This window comes from Schistocerca serialis, chromosome 2 (assembly GCF_023864345.2).
Source record: "Schistocerca serialis cubense isolate TAMUIC-IGC-003099 chromosome 2, iqSchSeri2.2, whole genome shotgun sequence".
Lineage (NCBI taxonomy): Eukaryota > Metazoa > Arthropoda > Insecta > Orthoptera > Acrididae > Schistocerca > Schistocerca serialis.
The window spans coordinates 716329878-716351489 of record NC_064639.1 but is presented as its reverse complement, the minus strand read 5'-3'; the positions used below and the strand labels follow the sequence as shown (position 1 = coordinate 716351489).

General features: G+C 41.4%; 1 protein-coding gene across 1 annotated transcript in view; it reads right to left on the bottom strand.

Annotated features, from left to right (window-relative positions):
- Window positions 1-21612, bottom strand: part of LOC126457902 (ATP-binding cassette sub-family C member 4-like) — a 274881-nt gene that overhangs the window by 62004 nt on the left and 191265 nt on the right. The window contains exons 15-16 of the mRNA XM_050094578.1: window positions 8152-8360; window positions 3506-3848 (exon numbers count right to left, since the gene is read on the bottom strand). Of these exons, the coding sequence (XP_049950535.1) occupies window positions 3506-3848; window positions 8152-8360 (552 nt within the window). The remainder of the gene's footprint in view (window positions 1-3505; window positions 3849-8151; window positions 8361-21612) is intronic.

Here is a 21612-nt window from a genome sequence, read left to right as displayed (position 1 = left end):
TTCAGTTAATTTTTGCAAAAAGGGGAAAACTTGTGTTTTTCTAGAATTTAGTAATATATCACGTAAGAAGATCAACTAGTTTGACCGCAAACTATCCTGTTATACAGATGGTAACCTATATCCTTTTGTGTACGTAGAAATTTCATAGATTATTTCTTTCATTAACAGTACACAGACATGCGTAGTTACAAGTGCTGCTTCATAGCTATGAAGTTAAGTGTACATTACTGAAATTGCTGACTTCGATCATCCTCGTTGATTGAGTAAAACATTTTCAAAAATGTAAAACTGTCTTAGCGGTGTGTACTGCACTGCCACAAAACTGTGACGATGTTAGAGGATGCTAAGCAAGTGTACAGTGGTATAAAGGCCATTGTTCAGTGTGTCATTATATGTTCGAAAGCCTTTTGCCTTGCCACTTACATACGAGCTGTGAATGGATGATAATTCAGAAACGTTATAATTGTTTCATTAGGTATCTTGTCAGCTGCTATGATCAAATGGTGATAGACAGTAAGTGTGTCATTTTATAACTAATGTAAACTGATTCCAAAAATCTTATTAGGCCTCCGTATAAATAAAATGAAGCCGCTGAATTAAATGAAAATAATTTTCGATAATAATACAAATTTATTTAAGATAAAAAACGAGAATAAGACAAGTATAAATACTAGTAGGGTCCATCACTTGTTCGTTGAGCAACAAAACGTGCGCTTTGAAATTCTTGTAACCTCGTTATTATTGTACTATACTCTGATAAGAGATGAGCATTAGGTTGCTGCCTTATCTGCTTTAGAAAATGGGCCTATTTTTCATAATCTAAAATTCGGAATGAGACATGGAAGTCTAGTTCTACCTTAATTCATCACCTTTAGATGGTAAATAATTGTGGCGGAAAGTGAGTATCGACAACCAACACTATTTATTTACTTCGCGTTCGTAGCCGCAACGCCTTGAATATCTGCCCATATGAAATCCCTTGAATCACGGCGTCACCCATATTCTGCATAGAAAACCCCGCATTGATTTCTCTTTATTCTCGATGCGACACGTGTTCCAATGAGCCTCGATGTAATCATTCCTACGATGAAACAACTGTTCTTTTCGGGGCCTCCATCATCTTGCTGAAGCAGGTGCAGGCTCTTATAGGGATCGGGCCCAATAATCTCAATTCGCATAATAAATATCAGAGCGCAGAGCTCCTTTCTGCAAGCTTTGAAACGCACTAATGTTGTTTGTTATTGTCTTTGGGCACTATAACCACCGGTCATCTCGACGGAAAGCCGTGCAAAGGGGCCCAGGTTCGATTCCCGGCTGGGTCGGAGATTTTCTCCGCTTAGGGACTGTGTGTTGTGTTTTCCTCTCCTCATCATCATCCCCGTCGACGCGCAAGTCGCTGAAATGGCGTCAACTCAAAAGACTTGCACCAGGCGACCGGTCTACTCCTGCTTTGTCACCATAGCCTGACAAATCTGAGACAACAGCAATACAAAAAACAGCAACAAACCTTGTCGAGTAAATGAATGAATTAGTCCGTTTACCGGATTTAGTTCCTCGTTGCGCTGTCTGTCTGTGGTATCAGTAAGTTTGGTATTATTGTGTCTACCTTCATTATCGCCCTTAGAAACAAATTGCCAATGTTGCTATAGCTGTTTCAAGCACGTCAACAATTGCTAATCTAGTGCAATAGCTAGAGCTTATGAATATGGTACCAAGAAAATACACGGAGTTCATGGGAAGAAATGGAGAAGATAAGGGTTTAATACTTTTTGGACGACGATTTCGTTGGAGAAAAAGTAAGTGCCCTGACAGGGAAAGGATGAAAGGCAAACAGCCGACGGCCATTCAAAGGAATTATCCCAGCATTTGAGTTAAGGTTTCTAGGAAAACACAACTAAAATCCAAAATATGGGTGCTCGAACGAGGATTTAAATCCTGCTCGAAGTGCCAGGCCAGTGCCATAACTACTGTACTACCTTGTGTAGTGGAAACAATGGAAAAAGTTTAGTCTTGGAGATAAAATAATTTTACTGACAGACACAATAAGAGAGTAAAGACGATTTTTGTTTCTAATAACAAGCCAATTAGTGAAAAGTAAGTGCTGAGATCAATACAGTTCTCAGAGAAAACAGCGTCAAACAAATAACACGTTTAGAGCCGGTACTGCTTATAAATCAGGTCGGATCAAAGAAGAGGTTTCAATGGTACAAGGAGAACAGAAATACGACTGGTGACCAATGAAAGCATGTAATGAGATCTGATGAAATAACTCTTACACTGTCTTATACAGAAGGAAGCATTAACGAACAGAAAACCTGAGAAGAAAAGTGCAGTCTTCGCTTCTGTGAAACATAGAGGAATCTTTGTACTGGATTGGGTATTCATATTTTGGTTTACTACGGACACTATTATCATACTGAAAAGAAAGTTAACCAGTAACATCCAGGATATCAATTTATCATGATATTCATTCAGAGAGATACATATTGCTCGCAGAAAGTGTCCAAATCTTTCCTGATGATAATTCCTAAACTCGCACGGGTGGAAATGTCTAAGATTAGTCTCGAAGGGCCGCCATCACCCGTCAAGGTAGTGAGCAGTTTCTTTCTTACGAGTCTATACAATAATTCTGTTAGTTAGGTTATGCGATCTAAGCTGTATTTTCGAAAAGTCGGGTGATACATCACAAAGAAACGTGTTCGTTAGAAAAACCTTCTAGAACTGGTATTAGTTTCATTCAAACCTACTTCATTTTTTCGTGTAATCGCCGTTTATCTCCAAGCACTTGTTGTAATGTTGCGCTAAGTTCTGCAACTCATGTGAATAGCGTTCTCCTGGTGCCAATTGAATCATTTGACAAAGGCAGTCCTGATTTCGTCGTCATCGTCATACCGTTGTCCAACAAGCCATTTCTTTAAGTGTAGCAACAGATAATAGTCGCTGTATGCGAGGTCGCAATTTTAGGATGAACTGTCGAGAAATTCCCCGCGGAGAAATTGAATGTTACCCTTGGTACGGGTGGTGGTCTTTGGACAAGCGTTGTAGTGGAGGAAGTCTATCCCAGACGACAGTGTCCTGTTCCGGTCAGTTTGGAAGGCTCGTCTCAGTTTGTTGAGCGTTTTGCAGTGCGCGTTAACAGAACTGTTTGGCGACATCTGCGAAATCAATCAAATAAGACTCTTCAAGTTGCAGAAAAGATGCGATAGACATCATTTTTCGACTGTATTAAAGTGACTGTTTGAATGTTTTCGATTCTGGTGAAGTTGAGTGGCTCCAGTACATTGACTTTTGTTCTGATACTTCATTGTGCAAGAAATTTGCAATGTTCGTTACATTCTCGTATTATTTTCTCCAAACGTAATTGTCTTCACCGCTAACACTCCGCATCAACTGCGTCATGTAACACTGTCACACTTCACAGCCCACTATTTTTCAACCAGTACAATTAAATAAATTTAATGGACATAGTTAAATTTTAAAAATTCTCTTTAGAAACAAAAGCTACCTGAATCATCATCATCGCAAACATCGGCAGGAGTTCGTCGATAGAGCCAATATCCTTGGAGAATCTGTTGAGAATCCGCCCAGAGGGATTTGTGTCGAAGAAGCGCATGGCGGCCCTGAGAACGCAGTTGAACATGCGGTCGTGCAGGTTCCTGGAGGCGCGCAGGCACAGGTAGAAGAAGGCGCGCACGCGCACCAGGTTGAGGAGGATGCAGCCGAGCACGAGCCCGCCGTACAGCTCCAGGAAGAAGCGGCCCGGCGGCAGCGCCTCCAGTTGCGACGCCGCCGCCTGGTCGGCGGCGCTGGTCAGCCGCAGAGAGCTGCGCCTCACCTCTGTGTTGGACCTGCCAGGAAAGACCAGCTGGCTTCATTATTGTTCAAAATACGCTAACATCTGAGAAAATAGCAGCATCGATAAAGAATGCCCCGATGTATCCAACATTTTGCCAGCGATGGGTCTACCAGGGAACACTAGTATGTGAACGCATCACTTCGCAAGTTGAAATAGTAAAAAGTACTCTGGCAAAGAGCAGAGGCCGAAGCAAGCCACTGTAGAGGTAATCGACTGTATATCGTCTTGTGACAATGATCGGTATCCGTGAAATACGAGGGGCGGTCAATTTGGTTAAAAAACGCAGAATTTGTTGTGTGACATCCTAGAATATGTCCGCTTCGGTCTCTATAGTTTCATAAACTTCCGACATTCTGCGGCACTATTCGTAACTTTCAAACTTGCGTCTGTAACAGAGGTACGTTCCAAGCAGGGAGCTGTCATTGAGTTTCTTTCGGCGGAAAACATAAGCATCACAGATATCCGTAGCCACTTGCATAATGTCTACGAAGACCTGGCAGTTAACACAAGCACGAAGAGTCGTTGGACGAAGCGTCTGCCATAATCGCAGAGAGATCGCCAAAATTTGTCCGACCTCCTGCGTGCCGGCCGGCCGCACGCAGCTGCGATTCCTGGAGTTTGTGGACACTCTCATTCGAGGTGATGGACGGATCACAATCGAACACCTCGCTTCACACGTGGACGTCTGTTGGTAGCGCTGACACACTCGTCCATCGGTTTGGGTGCTCAAAGGTGTGTGGCCGCTGGGTTCCTCGCCGCCGAACAGAAAGGAGGAGGAGATGAGTGTTTAACGTCCCGTCCACAACGAGGTCATTAGAGACGGAGCACAAGCTCGGATTAGGGAAGGATGGAGAAGAAAAGTAGCCCTGTCCTTTCGAAGGAACCATCCCGGCATTTGCGTTAAGCGACGGAAAGCCTACATCAGGATGGCCGGACGCAGGTTCCAACCGTCGTCCTCCCAAATGCTAATCACGGCGCTACCTCGCCCCGTTATTCCCTCCGTGTCACTCCCAATAAGGTGTATATAAGTACAGCTACTTATATAGCTGAGAAGTATCGACTTGTGAAATGGAATGATAAGAGAGATGTATAAATCCAAGGTCACATTACGTACCTGATTTGTCATTCAAATTGCAACAGCAGAAAGGACAGCAAATAACGAAATTTTCCTTTGCGTATAGAGCAAAGCAGAATGAGTACATAATTAAATTTAAGTGATTTGGAGCTGTTGATTGACCACAGAAAGGCTTTTGACACTGTTCTGTACTGCCGTCTAGTGAAGAAAATACGAGCTTACCAAAAATAAGACCAGATTAGCGACCGTATTCAGGCCTGCCTAGCAGATAGTCCTACACTTCGCTCTTAACGGAACAAAATCGACAAGTGTAAAGGTAATGTCCGGAGCATTCCCAGGAAGAGTGATGGAACCGTTACTGTTTATAATGTATACAAATGATCTAGTAGAAAGCATTGGAAGCTCATTAAGACTGTTCGCAGATGACGCGTTGTTTATAAGGAAGTAGAAACGCCAGAAGACAGTATCGACTTGTAAAATAAAAAAACTTAACTCCTCCTGAACAGGCCACGAAGGCCCAACGGTGTCGACCGGTCGCCATGTCATCTCAGACCACAGGCGCCAATGGATGCGGATATGGAGGGGCACGTGGTCAGCACTCCGCTTTCCCGGCCTTATGCCAGTTTTAGAGACTGGAGCCGCTACTTCTCAATCAAGTAGCTCCTCAGTTTGCCTCACGAGGGCTGAGTGCACCCCGCTTGCCAACAGCGTTCGGCAGATCGGATGGTCACCCATCCAAGTGCTAGCCCAGGCCGACAGCGCTTAACTTCGCTGATCTGATGTGTTACCACTGCGGCAAGGCCGTTGGCATCGATTTGTAAAATGCTCTGCATTAAATTGATAAATGTTGCAGTCTCTGGCAGTTGACCATGAACGTAAACAAATGTGACGTATTGTGTGTACATAAAAAAAAATCCACTGCTGTTCAACTACACATTACTGCTAATAAATTTCTAGAAACAGTATTTACCGTAAAATCTAGGAGTAACTACTCAGAGCGACATTAAGTGGAATGACTACAAAAAACAAATAGTGAGAAAAGTAGATGTCAGACTCTGATTCATTGTAACTCATTATAACCGCTTACAAGGTGCTTCTTGACCGATTTTAGGGCATTGTTCCTCAATCTGGGACGCTTACGAAATAGGCTTATAGAAGAAATAGACAAGATCCAACGGAGAGCGGCGCGTTTCGTCACGGGATCGTTTATTCGTCAGAGACGTTCAACAAACTCCTGAGGCAGACACTACGAGCGAGGCGTTGTGCATCACGGAGGGGTTTACTATCGACATTTCGAGAGATTACTTTCCGGGAAGAGCCGAACAACATTTTACTTCCTCCCATTTATATCTCGAGAACTGAGCACGATGAAAAAATCTGAGAAAGTAGAGCTAACAGAGAGGCTTACCTATAATAATTCTTTCCATGTGCCTTTCGTGAGCGGAGCAGGGAAGGGGAATCCAGTTAATGTTACTGGTACCAGAGGTACCCTCCGCCTTAGTGTCACTGCGGAATACTGATGTAGATGTAGGTGTATGAAGTGCGAAATTTGATACATACAGTCCGTCGGGGCCCCCAATGACGGATGCGTGTATGCTGATGCTGTACACTGCTCCTCTGAAAAGACGACGTCGTGCCTCTCCTTTGACCAGTGATGTCGATGCACTGCACTGCTGTTCTTTGCGCGTCAAGGGAAGCCGCAACAATGGTCGCAGTGCAGACAGTCGGCGATGCTCGTGACGTCATCGCACTACCGTATACCGCTGCCCACTGTCAGATGCAACGGACTTCCCGAGGCCTTAAGGTCCTGCACGTTCGAGACAAACAGTTCTCTCTGCCGCTGGTCGCGCAGTACAGCTGAGGTGCTTCAACGTGCCGAAGTATGGCCCTCCTGAACTCACCGAACCCATACTCGCAAGGCAGTCGTGGGATTCCGCCCAATGCGAGCAGCAGCGTCGTAGAAAGATCTTATAACCAAGCAACATTCAGATGCGATTTATGACAAGAAACCCGTTGCGTTACCATTATGTAATGTGGGTTGTGTCAGTCCTACCTACACCGTACAGTACCGCTGATGTTCATCATTTGAATATCGAAGTATGCAGTACAGTTCATGCCAATTTCACATTTGTACCTTCCGCTCTTACACATATTGAGTAGTTTGTTTCAGAAAACTAAGAATAACAGTATGTGTACGACTTCAAATATCTGAGGTAGATCCATCTTACGATTTACCAAAAAGAGTCTTGTAGAGTACAATAACTGAAAAGAGCGATTACTGTTTGGTAATACTATTTGCGACTAACATTTCCATTGTCCATTCCAACGTCGCCGATAAACGTTATTTAGTCACAGACGACTTTAAGAATACGATCATAGTATTCACCCGTGTAGCACGGACAATGTGTATGTGAGAGTGTATGTGGCCAGATTTACAAAATGATCATTCCTGTTCAGAACAGAACAAAAAAATCGGTTCCAATGGTTCAAATGGCTCTAAGCACTATGGGACTTAACATCTGAGGTCCTCAGTCTCCTACACTTAGAACTACTTAGACCTAACTAACCTACGGACATCACACACATCCATGCCCGAGGCAGGATTCGAACCTGCGACAGTAGCAGCAGCGCGGTTCCGGTCTGAAGCGACTAGAACCGCTCGGCCACAGTAGCCGGCAAATATCAGTCTTCAAACGAAATCAGTCTTCGAACTATATTATGCCCTTGTTTGATTGAGTTCGAAATATGAAAATGTGTATCGTTTCCTCATATCTGGTAACATCTTCGTATCAAATGATGGACGCTTTGGTATGTTAGACAAAGAAATAAATTCCGCAAGTCATATTTACACACCAGATCAATGCTCTGGTTTTCCGCCAAAAGAAACACAATGACAGCTCTCTGCTTGGAAGGTATCTCTGTTACAGACGCCATTTTGACGGTTACATTTAGCGCCGCCACTTATCGGAACTTCATGAAACTGCAGGAACTGAAGCGGGGATATTCCACGATGTCCCACAACAGAGTCAGCATTTTTTCAACTGAAATTGGTCGACAGAAAAGGAGTATCGCATTACTTACTGAACGCCCCTCGTACAGTCAAAACCTAAATTTGATTGTCACCAAGCCTTCTTTCTACAAGTGAATCAGTTATACGCTTCACTCTGTCGTAGTAGAGTGACAGATGAGAGTACAGGGCAGAGCGCTGCGGCGTGCTGACCAGTAAGTGATGACGTAGTCGGAGCCGCTGGTGACGACCTGGGACACCAGTATGAGCGCCGCGACGGCGGACACCCCGCACACTCCGCCGCCAGCCCTGAAGTACTCCCACACCACCCACCAGCTGAGCGACCGCTGCGCCTTCTCCTCGTTACTGTCCTGCTGGGAAGCGTCCAGTTTGGTTTTCCCCGGCTTGTCAGCAGCAATGCTCTGTAAGGAAGACACCAGTGCATCTGCTGGAAGTCAGTTCCTTATTTGTCTTCCACTCAAAGCTATTATTGTAATTCCTACACAGCTCAAGACAGCAAACAAAATTAGTTTCATAATGACTGCATATGAAGACCATTTTGAGAGCGACAGTACTCATGGGAGACAATGATATATTGTCATAGATATACAAAATTTTATTGACTGGAAAAGGACCTAATAGTTTCTTTTCTGATATACACTATATTCTTTTCTGTTCGAAGTAGTATTGGAAGTGGCCACTCGTACATGTGTAAGGGAAATACACGTGAAATGAACAGCAGTAAGAACCTTCAGTATCTTTGTAACGTACAATTCACGTAGAATACAGAGAGCAGAAAATTTGCACACTCGGCCTTCACAGAGTCATTCCATGTATACTAGCAGTAAAAATATTTACGGGACGAAAATTGGCGGTGGGCATATTTCCAGGAGAAATTGGTCGTCGTAGAATGGTAATATCTCAAAAGAGGAATCACATGTGAGACAAATACATTTCTTTGATATCCGACAGCAGTGTTCTAAAGATAATGGACTGCATAAAGCGTTTGGGGTATGAAGTTCTGTATGGAAGATTACACTCGTCGTCCAGATGTATTGCTTATATTTACTAATTTCAGTCTGTGCCAAGTGCCATCTGACTTCTTAATCAAATACAACAGATCTTGCACAAAAAGTGTATAATTATTCAATACTAATAGAAAAATTAGATTCTAATCATTTTTATTTAAAACCTTTAAATACTTAATGTGCCTTCTAATGCTAGTAGCTCTGCTTTCTCACCACGCACTATACTCCTACCTTCTTCCCCAAAATATATAGAGCAATTGCTTGCAGAGTTTGGAAATTACCTGCAAACCGTTGTGGTACTCCTACTACTCACTTTATTGCCAAACTTAACACAATGAGTGAGAAAGCGGCAAGAACGAATTAATCGATAGGACCAATGATAGGAGCTTAAGCTGTGGACATGTCTTAAGGCCATTCCTGTTCATGTTGTACCTGGCAGAGAATATTAATCGTAACTTAAATATTTTGCAGGTGATACAGTTATCTACAATGTAGCCTACTAACTGTAAGTAGCTGCGCAAACGTGCAGGCAGATTTTGATAACATTTCAGATTCGTGCAAACATTGGAAAATTAAATGTTCAGAAATGCATAATTGTGCACCTCACAAAACGCAAAAATGTAGTCCTATGAACAGAATCTCAATGAGTCGCAGTTGGTATCTGTCAATTCATGAAAATGTCTAGGTTTGCGGAGGTGTGTACGTAGGCTCAGCCGTAGACAAACCATGCACCACATTTCTGGTCACTGGAAAAATGCAATATGTCTACAACGTATATTGCTTGCAAAGCACTCGTGCGATCCATCGTAGCATATTTCTTGTGCAGGACTAATGCCAGATAGGACTCTCTGGTTATACGGAAAGTATATGAAGAAGGATGGAACAAACAGATGCACGGGAAAGCGTCGTGGAAATGCAAAACCTCCAACTGGCAGAGGCCTGAAGATAATCGTCTATGCCATCTACCCCATGAAAGATTATTTACTAAGTTTCAACAAGCAGTGTTAAGAGAGGAATATAGGAATATGCCACAGTCCCCTACGATTCCTTCCCATTGGAACCGCGAAGCCAAGATTAGATTAATAACTACGCGCATTGAGGCATACAAGCTTCATATGCTAATGAAAAGGAAAAAAATTCTACTGTCTGGCATAATGAGAACCGCCCTCTGCCGTCCTCTTCATACTGGTTTGCAGAGCATGAATCTGTGTGTAGAATCTGATTCGAAAGTAGTAGATGAAGTGATGCGAAGAAGTGTTCTTAAATGATCTGGCTACGTGAAGCTTATTGTTGAGGGGGGACCTACCTCGAATAAGCACGAAATTAGTAGTGGAGGATTAGAGGAATAGTGGTATACGAAACGGGAGGCGGGTAGATTTTATCTTTGGTCAGTCGTAAGACAACGTCTTTAAGAGAGGAATAATAAAAATGACTGTAAATGATGATTCTCTCATTTCTGTGTTGGTACTGAATCATCGCACGTGTTTGTTGCAGGACCAGCAATAACTGTTACATAACAATTAAGAATTCATGTACCACACGACACAGACAAATTAAAAAATAATAATAAATACGCCTACACCAACAATCGAACCCTTCAACTCGACTTTTATATCCTAAAAATTCTACACTGAGTACTTATAGCACCTCTCAGCTGCAGGGTTTAAAGATACTTTTCGTGTATGTCACTACAGTGTTGGCAAATAACCGTTATTTAATGCACAGAGCTAAATTTTATGCAGACATTTTTATATTGGTACTACTCAAAAATTGGTGCAGTGATATACGGATGAGCGAATTTTTCTTCAGCCTGACACCTTTGTGTATTTTTGTTACGTCGCTAGGACTCCCTACGTCTGTATACAATGAGGCGCCCAAAGCCATTGAACAGCGATATGCACACATGTAAATGGCGGTAATAACATGTACACAAGCTATAAAGTGCTTTAACGAAGCTGTCACTTGCATTCTGGCTATTCATTTAAAAAGGTTTCCGACGTGGTTATGGCCGCACGATGGGAATTAATAGACTTTGAACGCGCAGTCGTAGTTGGAGCTAGACGCATGGGACATTCTATTTCGGAAATCGTAACGGAATCCACTGCGTCAAGAGTGTGCCGAGAACACCAAATTTCAGGAAGTACCTCTCACCATGGACAATGCATTGGCCGACGCCCTTCGCTTAACGACGGAGAGCAGCGGCGTTCGCGTCGAGTTTTCGGTGCTAAAAAACAAGCAACATCGCGTGAAATAACCGCAGAAACTAATGTGTGACGTACGACGAACGTTTCCGTTAGGATACTGCGGTGAAATTTGGCATAATGGGCTGTGGCAGCATACGACCGACGCGAGTGCCTTCGCTGAATGTACGACATTGTCTGCAGCGTCTCTCCTGGGCTCGTGACCTTATCGGCTGGACCCTAGATGACTGGAAAATTGTGGCCTCGTGCCGATTTCAATAGCTAAGAGCTGATGGTAGGACTAGAGTGTGGCGCAGACCCCAGAAAGCCATGGACCCAAGTTCTCAACAATGCACTGTGCGAGCTAACGATTGCTCCACAATGGTATGGGTTGTGTTTACTTGGAATGAACTGGGTCTTCTGGTTCAACTAAACGAATCACTGAGTGGAAATGTTTGTGTTCGGCTACTTGGAGACCCTTTGTAGCCATTCAACGATGTGATGTCGCGACTCGCTTTAGGAAAATTCTGGACAGATCGAGAGGATGATTTGGCCGCCCACACCGCCAGACGTGAATTCCATAGAGCATTTGTAGGATATAATCCAGAGGTCATTTCGTGCACAATATCCTGTACCGTCAACACTTCCGCAATTATGGACCGCTTCAGAGGCAGCATGGCTCAGTATTTCAGCAGGGGACTTCCATCGACGTGTTGAGTCCATGTCACGTCCAGTTGCTGCATTAATCTTCACAAAAGGAGGCCCGACATGATATTAAAAAGTTTCCCATGACTTTTGTCACCTCAGTGTACATGCTGGAACTAAAGTGGAGCCGTAGTTTGACAACACTACGTATTAACTCCATGGAGCGCATGACAGTTCTGAAGTGTCAGTGGTGGATAATCTATAACCTTGGCCATTCGAAATTAGCATACACCGAGCAATATTGTACCACAGTTGTACCACAGTCCATTGTTCAAAACGATTATAATCTTTGCCTAAGTTCTCTATACTACCGAGACACAGATCTCTGATTTCAGTAAATGGAATTTCGACGTTCCTATAGATTCTTGTCATCTCCATAATCCGCCATGTTGTAATTAGCCAAAAAAGTTCTGTACTTACTTCCACCTCTGAACTTGATATTAGTAAGCAATGAAAAGGCTGAGTTGCAAGCAGAAGCGAAAAGTATTTTCATTTTGGGTTCTCGTAACATTTCATAGCAACCATGTTGTAATTAGGCAAGAAACGAAACACCAGCATCTTTGGCTGGAGCGCTCAGACAGCTGAAGTTCGACATCCAGATAGTATAGAGGTCACAGTCTCAGACACATTTCACGTAATGTCACTGTGACTGTGTAAAACGAAGTAGTACCAGACTGTGGTGGGATATAATTACTTAGTGATATTTGCAAACAGTATTTCTGTGGAAAATATTCGAAAAATTTTGCACTATGCAACGATTAGTCAGTACTGACCGTGACAGAAAGTTAACTTTGCACGTGACTCTTTACAATCGTAATTTACTTTGTCCCCAGTTTTGAAGTTTTGTTTGGGTTGTGGGAGATATGTAATATACCTGGGGGATTACTTCACTATACGCAGTTAATTTTAATCTCAAATTGTGACGTAAGAGATTCTTTTTTCTTGCATCAAAAGGCAAATAAGTACAAAGTGTCACAAAACTAATTAACATTAAAGGTGCTAAGACCGTCTAGAAAATATATTATTACTTTGTGTGTAAATGTTAGGAACTGAGCGCATTGAGGAGGTTGATGTACTGAAATTTCATAACGTGAAACTTAACTCCAACATGGGAACAGCCCAGTCCAACATGTCGAAAACTGCCCTGATTCTTTTTTTATTTATTTTTTTTCTTTTTTTTTGTATTTGAGGAGTACACCGAAAGAAACACAACGTCAAAATGTTAGCTGCTAAGACAGAGCGCAAGCTTTTTTTTTTTTTAAAAAAAAAAAAGGTTGAAATACGCCAAATTCTTAGCTCGCCAGGTGGCTGGCGAAATGTAGACCCCTGTGGTAGCTGCAGCAGATGGCGCATGTGCAAAACGACGGGCACATGTCCTTGCTGATGATACTACGGTAAACATATAACGTTGCACAACAAGACCGTAATTTGTAAATAGAATTTCAGCTTCCGTCGATAGTTTCTCTGACACAATTATTCATAACTACTATTTGCTCAAGTTTGCTGCTCATTTAATATCCAGCAGTTGCCTTTGCAGTATCGCTGTCAACAGTGGAGATGAAACTGAATCAATATTATTTGAGATTTCTTGATATATACTTACTAATAGCGTCTGTATGTATGCAGGTTCCAGAGTTTAACATAATGTAGAATCCAATTAGTGTTTTCTACCTTGCAAATATGAAATATGAAGAACGTACTACCAGTATGAATCGAAATCACCTACTTCTCTTGAAGACCTACATATGTATTATTTGCTAGTTAATTTCTTGGACATTCATTCCAATGATGTTGACATTTTCCTAGAAATTGTGGAAACATTAGAAGAAACAGGAAATAGCTAGCACATTTCCTTGAACAGTAAATGAGCGACGACTGTCGTGCTAATTACCGTCCATTACAGATATAGGGTACCTTCCAAGCCCAAAAGAAAAGACGTACAGTAATAGCTTTCAGTGAGAACGAAAAGACTGTAAATTTCTTTCGATAAACCGAGGAGGTAGAAAACACTTAAACTTCAGCAGTGTGCAAAGCCGGTTTCGTTTCGTAGAATCTGAACATGAATTGTGTAAATGGAAGGAATTTTTACACGAAGTACGAAATATGCGTCAAAATGGAACTCGCAAAATCGTGAAAGAAAAACTATTGAAAAGATTTCGAGCTCCTCGTGAGAGTCAGTGCACTATTACCGAGGCAGATCTACGAGACTTGAAGGTCTGAAATGCAAGGGAGACGAACATTGCTAATTTCCAGGCTTCTTTCAGCGGTTAAACAGATTCACGGAATTATACGGTGAAATCAGAATTACGTAGTTTACCTCAAGTAAACATGTAGAGGAGTTGTCGTTGATAGGTAATACTACAGAGAAATTCGTAGGTGACATGAAGACGAAGCTTCTTGTTATCCCATAAAAGCTGTATATACACCCAATCAGTCATGTTTTGTGTAAACTGCATTTTTATCATTTCGAGCGAAAAACGATAGTGTTGCTTGTGCAGCCGACGAATGTTTTAACAAAAAAAAAAAAAAAAAGGTTCAAATGGCTCTGAGCACTATGGGACTTAACTTCTGAGGTGATCAGTCCCCTAGAACTTAGAACTACTTAAACCTAACTAACCTGAAGACATCACACACATCCACGCCCGAGACAGGATTCGAACCTGCGACCGCAGCGGTCGGGCGGTTCCAGACTGTAGCGCCTAGAACCGCTCCGCCATCCCAGCCTGCAATGTTTTAACACATTCGCATACAACAATACCAGGGGTCTTATCACAGGATTACCATTTCCACACCTTTAATTCTGTCTTCAAGAACATCAAGGCAGATTAGGACCAAAAATTTTAAAAAATGGAACTGTTTACGTGTAAAAGTCTTGTAATCAACGTACCAACATCTGGAAAATGGGAGAGAAGACTTTTCAGTGTCACATCCAAAACATCTTCTCACCATTTGCCGAAAATAATTCTTGCTATTGTTGGATTCCTGTCCTGTACATAACGACACCTCTTTCGGAGGAGGCCAAAGACTGTTAATTCCGATTCCAACCGGAACTAATAGTGTAATTCAGCCCCTATATAAAGAAATTTTTCGACAGTCTTAGGCATTTTTCAGGACATTGTTGGGCAATATAAATTTTAATAGCTCTTTGTCATTTCAGGTCCATCAGCGTAACACTATTATTAAATCTGAAGCATTTACGCAATTTCAGTTTGCATTATCACGTTTTACGAAATTGATCAAATATGTCTATGCATCACAATATGCAGAACAGTATCAACGATCATTTCTTACTCCATCCCAGTTCTCTCTAAATAAAGCTAGTGAATTATTACTGTGAAGTGCCTGAATGCATTAATTTTTCTTTTGTAAAGTATGCTTGTGCATGCAAAATTTTGTTTTCGTCATCCAATGCATACTTAGCATTTCGTAACGATTACAGGTAATAAAAATGAATTGTTTCACTGTTAGCAAAATATATGTTATTCAAAATTTATCATCAGAACTGAGCTACAGGAATTGCTATGAAATATTTAATGTCAACAAATTAAATTCCTGATTCATGTAAGTCGTGTGTAATGTAACATCATACATCGCCTTGATTTTTTTTCCTCTGTTAATCACTTGTGTAAAAACTGCATCTGTCGATATGAACTGCAAGTTACTCAAAAACTAATTTTTTGCGTTATTTTTGGTATGGTTTAAGTACTTAAAATTTACATGTGTGTGGAACAATGGCCACGGCAGTTTCTTACTTCTTTCCAGTTCGTCCAAATGAAACTGGTAATTTCTGTGAAATACCTGAATATGTTCATCTTTTTTATTTTGTCAGGTGTACGAAAAATGTTTGTTTTCGTGCAAACCGCTCGTACAAGCAGCTCTTCGTGCGAAAAAAATGAGTAACTTGAACATTTTTTTAAGAATTACTTGCAGTGCGTCTTAGGACCTAAAACTTTGATGGTGAATTTCTTTCGATGTGTTCTTCCTGAGTGAAAAAGTTCAGATTAGGTTTCGATACCTCGGACTGGATAAATCCATTGTGAGTGTTATTTCTTCGCTCGTAGGCCAGAAACTGAAACCACATTACAGTTAAGTTGTAAAGAGTTCCTTATTATTCTAAGTAGTTGAATAGTCAATGAAACCAATAATTTGAACTGTAAATAGCAGCTACATAATTACAATGCACCATCATAATAAAATAATAATTCAAAGAAACGACATACATGCCGCTCTCGAAAGTGAAGTCTCGTTATAAATTTAGTGAAATACATTTTCAGTAGCTGTTCCAACTATAAGTATAAAGCGCAAAATATTAGGAATATTCCTGGCTTACGTGTACAGAAGCGCGAATATACAAATAAGAAAAAAAAGTTAAGGGGCGTAATGTCTGGGGAGCGGAGTGGCCAGGGCTGTTGGACCGTTCCTTCCAATCTACCGATCCGGACATTACTCCCCCCTCCAGACATTACGCCCCTTGACTTTTTTTTCTGGGGCTATATAAAGGACAGGATCTTCGTCACACCAGTTGCTGACATCGACGAACTGAAGCCTAGAATACAAGCTGCTGTGGGTACTGTGACAGACACATGTTACGAAACAGCTGGTGGGAACTGGAATACTGCCTCGACATTCTCCGAGCTACCAAAGGAGCACACGTTGAGGTTTACTAACGTAAGTGGTCTTAAAAAAACTAGTAACACTAACCTCTTTAACGGCATCAAATGTAAATTATTATGTCAAACGGTTATTCTGTAATAAATTGTTATAATCAGGGCAAGACTTTGTGCCCACCCTGTATAACATTAACATTAACATAGAGAGCCAGCTGTGTCTCGCATGACCGCTGTCTCCTCAAACCGAGCTGGTTTCTGCAGATGAGCTTCTCAGAGTCTAGAAAGGTGATTATGTCTGAACGCAAAATATGTTCCATGATTCTACAACAAATCGATGTCAGTGAAATTGGCCGGTAATTATGAGTATCCGATTTTTTACCCTTTTTGTAGATTGCTATGGCCTGGGCCTTCTTCCAGTCCCGTGGAACGTTCCGCTGTTCCGATGGTTTCTGATAGATGATGGATAAGAATGGTGCTATATTTGTAAAACAGTCAACATAAAATTTTACGCGGATACCGTCTGGGCCAGATGCCTTCCTGGCGACTAAGGATATTAACTGTTTTACAATCCCAGTTACACTAAACATTATGTCAGCCATCCTTTCATTTGTTCGATAATTGAAAGGGGGATTGGTGCTGCAGTTCTCCACCGTAAACGAGTTTTTGAAAGCTAGGTTTAGCATTTCGGCCTTCTGTTTATCATCATCCATTACATTACCCGTACTGTCAGCAAGAGAAGGTATTGAATTATTTGTAGCGTTTATAGATTTTACGTACGACCAAAATTTTTGGGGTAATTTTTAGAATCTGCAGATAAAATATTGATTTAAAATTCGTTAAAAGAATCTCTCATTGACATTTTGACAGCAGCTTTCATTTCACATAATTTCTGTTTGTCAGCGGGGCAGTGACTACGTTTAAAACGACTGTGCAAAATTCTCTGCTTTCTCAGAAACGTCCTAATATGATTGTTGAACCAAGATGGATCCTTATCCTTCCCTGTATTTTTGCTAGGCACATATTTCTCCAGCACGTGGTGCAAATACCTTTGAATTCCGATCAAAGATGCTCAATATCTTTGTGTTCTGCGGTGAATGCTTGGAGCTGACTATGAAAATATTCATTAATGAAACTTTTGAAACTTCCTGGCAGATTAAAACTGTGTGCCCGCCCGAGACTCGAACTCGGGAACTTTGCCTTTCGCGGGCAAGTGCTCTACCATCTCAGCTACCGAAGCACGACTCACGCCCGGTCTCACAGCTTTACTTCTGCCAGTATCTCGTCTCCTATCTTCCAAACTTTACAGAAGCTCTCCTGCGAACCTTGCAGAACTAGCACTCCTGAAAGAAAGCATAATGCGGAGACATGGCTTAGCCACAGCCTGGGGGACGTTTTCAGAATGAGATTTTCACTCTGCAGCGGAGTGTGCGCTAATATGAAACTTCCTGGCAGATTAAAACTGTGTGCCCGACCGAGACCATGTCTCCGCATTATCCTTTCTTTCAGGAGTGCTAGTTCTGCAAGGTTCGCAGGAGAGCTTCTGTAAAGTTTGGAAGGTAGGAGACGAGATACTGGCAGAAGTAAAACTGTGAGACTGGGCGTGAATCGTGCTTCGGTAGCTCAGATGGTAGAGCACTTGCCCGCGAAAGGCAAAGGTCCCGAGTTCGAGTCTCGGTCGGGCACACAGTTTTAATCTGCCAGGAAGTTTCATATCAGCGCACACTTCGCTGCAGAGTGAAAATCTCATTCTGGAAACGTCCCCCAGGCTGTGGCTAAGCCATGTCTCCGCATTATCCTTCCTTTCAGGAGTGCTAGTTCTGCAAGGTTCGCAGGAGAGCTTCTGTAAAGTTTGCTTTCCAAAACAAGAAAACTCTGCGCTGTTTCTTTGATATTTTTTTTTTTTTTTTTTTTTTTTTTTTTTTTTTTTTTTTTTTTTTTTTTTGCGACTTCCACTGACATAGGAGCCACAACGACATTATGGTCGCTACTCGAGTATTTGTGTGTGAACCCTTAATTTCTTTTTGCGCGCGCGCGCGCACACACACACACACACACACACACACACACACACACAACATATTTATGCAAAACATTTGTAAAGGGTTTAACTTGCAGTATCTCATAGTACGTTAAAGGATGGTCAAAAGTATCCAAACGCTCTGAATTTTCTTTGTGCCATCTTTTCCCAAAAAATTACGTAAAGAAAAATTTGAACAAATCATCTAATTAATTATTTTCCACATATAAAATGTTGGGAAATATCATAACGCAGGCAGCCAGTAGAAAGATTAAACTCACTGACTATGTATTTTGCAAATCTCAGCTTGTGTGAGACCAGTACATATGCAGTTTTGTCGAACTGACGAAAGATAACGTGCTTTGAGAGTGCGAAAGTATTGACTCAGTGAAGAACTTTTATTTGTTCCGATAAGTCTCACATGTAGTCATTGTAACATTACACGCGTGCTGCATTGCAAAACACCAATGGGCATTACAACTTAAAGGTGAACTTGTCGACAAAAGAAAACAATGTTGTTATCATGTAATAAACTCGTGTGATATCAAATTAATGTGAACATTATAGTAATCCCCTCAAATTAATTGCTTTCAACATCTATGATGTTTGTCAAGTATCACAATGTCTAAAATATCCCTAAAAATATATTAGCAATGCGAAAAGTGCAATGTTTATATCGAATTTGCGTCTAAAACATGACTGTGAACTCTAAAGTACAGATAAGTTTTGGCAAGTTTTATATACATTTATATATACTCTTGCCTCATTAAAGTAAGCATTTCAGAGAGGAAATTTATTGTGGATTATAAGTCAGAGAGATGATGATGAGGCAGATGTGAAAATATTGTATGTAATTTTTTGATGTTGTGTGCACATATGTATAATGAAAACTGATGATGAGACAATACAGTGGATTAGATAGATATAGAATATCTGACCACCATTAAGCTGAACACTATTGGGTGGAGAGAATGATGGTCATTGAAGAATGATGGTTACCGGAGTGCACAATAATTAACGTACGATTTTCTGCAGTTGTGATCGTGGTCAGGGTAGTTTTACAACTTTGATCTTTTGGACCTAAAATGTAATGTCAAATGCTGGTTTAAAACGTTATTTGTGATTGTTTAGGATGGAAATAGCATTGGGTTATTTACTTTAGAGTTCGCAGTCATGTTTTAGACACAAATTTGATACAGACATTACACTTTTTTTCATTACTGGTATATTTTTGCAGATGTTTTACACATTGTGACGCTTGAACAACAATATGGATGTGGAGCACAATTGATTTGAGGATATCACTATAATATTCACATCACTTTAATATCACACGAGTTTATTACGTGGTAACAACATTGTTTACTTTTGTCGACAGGTTCACCTTTAAGCTGTAGTGCCCATGGGTGTTTTGCACTGCAGAATGCGTGATTGGACGTGAGATGTCGGAACAAACAAAAGTACTTTATTCAGTAAATACTTACGCAATCTCGACAAAACTGCGTGTGTACTTTGCTCACAGAAGCTGAGTCTTGCAAAATGCATAATCAATGAGTTCAGTCTTTCTATTGCCTGCCTGCCTTATGATATTTGAAACAATTTAGATGTGGAGAATAGTCAGTTAACTGCTTTGTTCAAATTTTGCACATACACAAGTGGTGTTTTACAAATTTTTTGGATAAACATGGCGCAAGAAAATTCAGAGCTTATGAATACTTGTGAGCATCTTTTAAAGTACTATGAAATATTGCAAGTTACTCCCTTCACATAATTTTTGCATCAATATGTTGTGTTTTACGACGGTCGGCGTAATGAAAAATAGGTCTGCAAATGCCTCTGCTCGCTGGTTCTCGTCGTCTAACTCGGGGATGATATCAAACCCTTACTACCGCCAGATACTTTTGTTTGACACCTGTTGAACTGCATAAATAAAATACTCTCAATGCTGCTGAACGAAAAGTATGAACGTTAACCAGGGTACTGTCTGGGAGGCTGATGTCAAATGAGGAATCGAATGCGTGTGTTACGTTCATTAAAATACGCAAGTTTTTATTCGTAACTAAAAATAGTTTACTGGCGGTATCTATGAAACAGTTACGTGCCGTTTTAATTATTGCTCGAGCTCCCTCCCAACAGCGATTTTGAAAACGCCATAAATTTTAATAAAAGTTGTTGTATACTGAAGAACATCAGATGAAACATAGAAAATCGATCAATTCGCTACAACATGACCACTCCCGATGATCTAAAGTTCATTTGACAGCAGCTTGCACTCGTGACTGTCGGATGCTACAAAATTTTCAGAGCCCCGACCGGTTTAAACACAGTTAAAGAAATGGTTCAAACGGCTCTGAGCACTATGGGACTTAACATCTTAGGCCATTAGTCTCCTAGAACTTAGAACTACTTAAACCTAACTAACCTAAGTACATCACACACATCCATGCCCGAGGGAGGATTCGAACCTGCGACCGTAGCGGTCGCGGGGTTCCAGACTGAAGCACCTAGAACAGCTCGGCTACTTCGGCCGGCAAACACAGTTAAAGTTCAGTGGCTCTGTTTCAGAATCAGTCCCCTAAGCGTGGTGGAAATAATTGGAGTCCATCCTAGGAACTAAGTCCCATTGGTATTTCAAAACGCAGTTCGGAATGCTCAAAAACAGAGTCCCACAGTAACGCGCCAGCGACTAAGTATGGCGACACACGAAAGGAAACAGAGTCCCACAGCTACGATTTTGCAGCAAAGTCCCGTTTGCTGCCAAAAACAATCACCAAAAGACTCAACGAGTGAATAACACAAATTCCTACCGTGTTCCACACCGAAAATATTGTAAGTAGGGATTCTTTGATAAAATTTTTATCTTCCGTTTGCGCACACACATGAAAGTCGGCTATGTTAAACACTTCTGGAACCGCAAAAACTAACAGCAATGTATCGCGTCGAGCGACACAGGTCTGGCGTCGGCAAAGGCGAGCAGAATTCTGTCCTGGAGATTTGTGTTAGCACCGGTTAAATACCTTCGATCCGAAATTGCCCAAGCTACGTCACGTAACTGCTTTCCATTGATCACCACTTCTTTACATAACTTTTTCCATAGAAGAGCAATCTTAATTGCGTTTGCACCGCTATACACG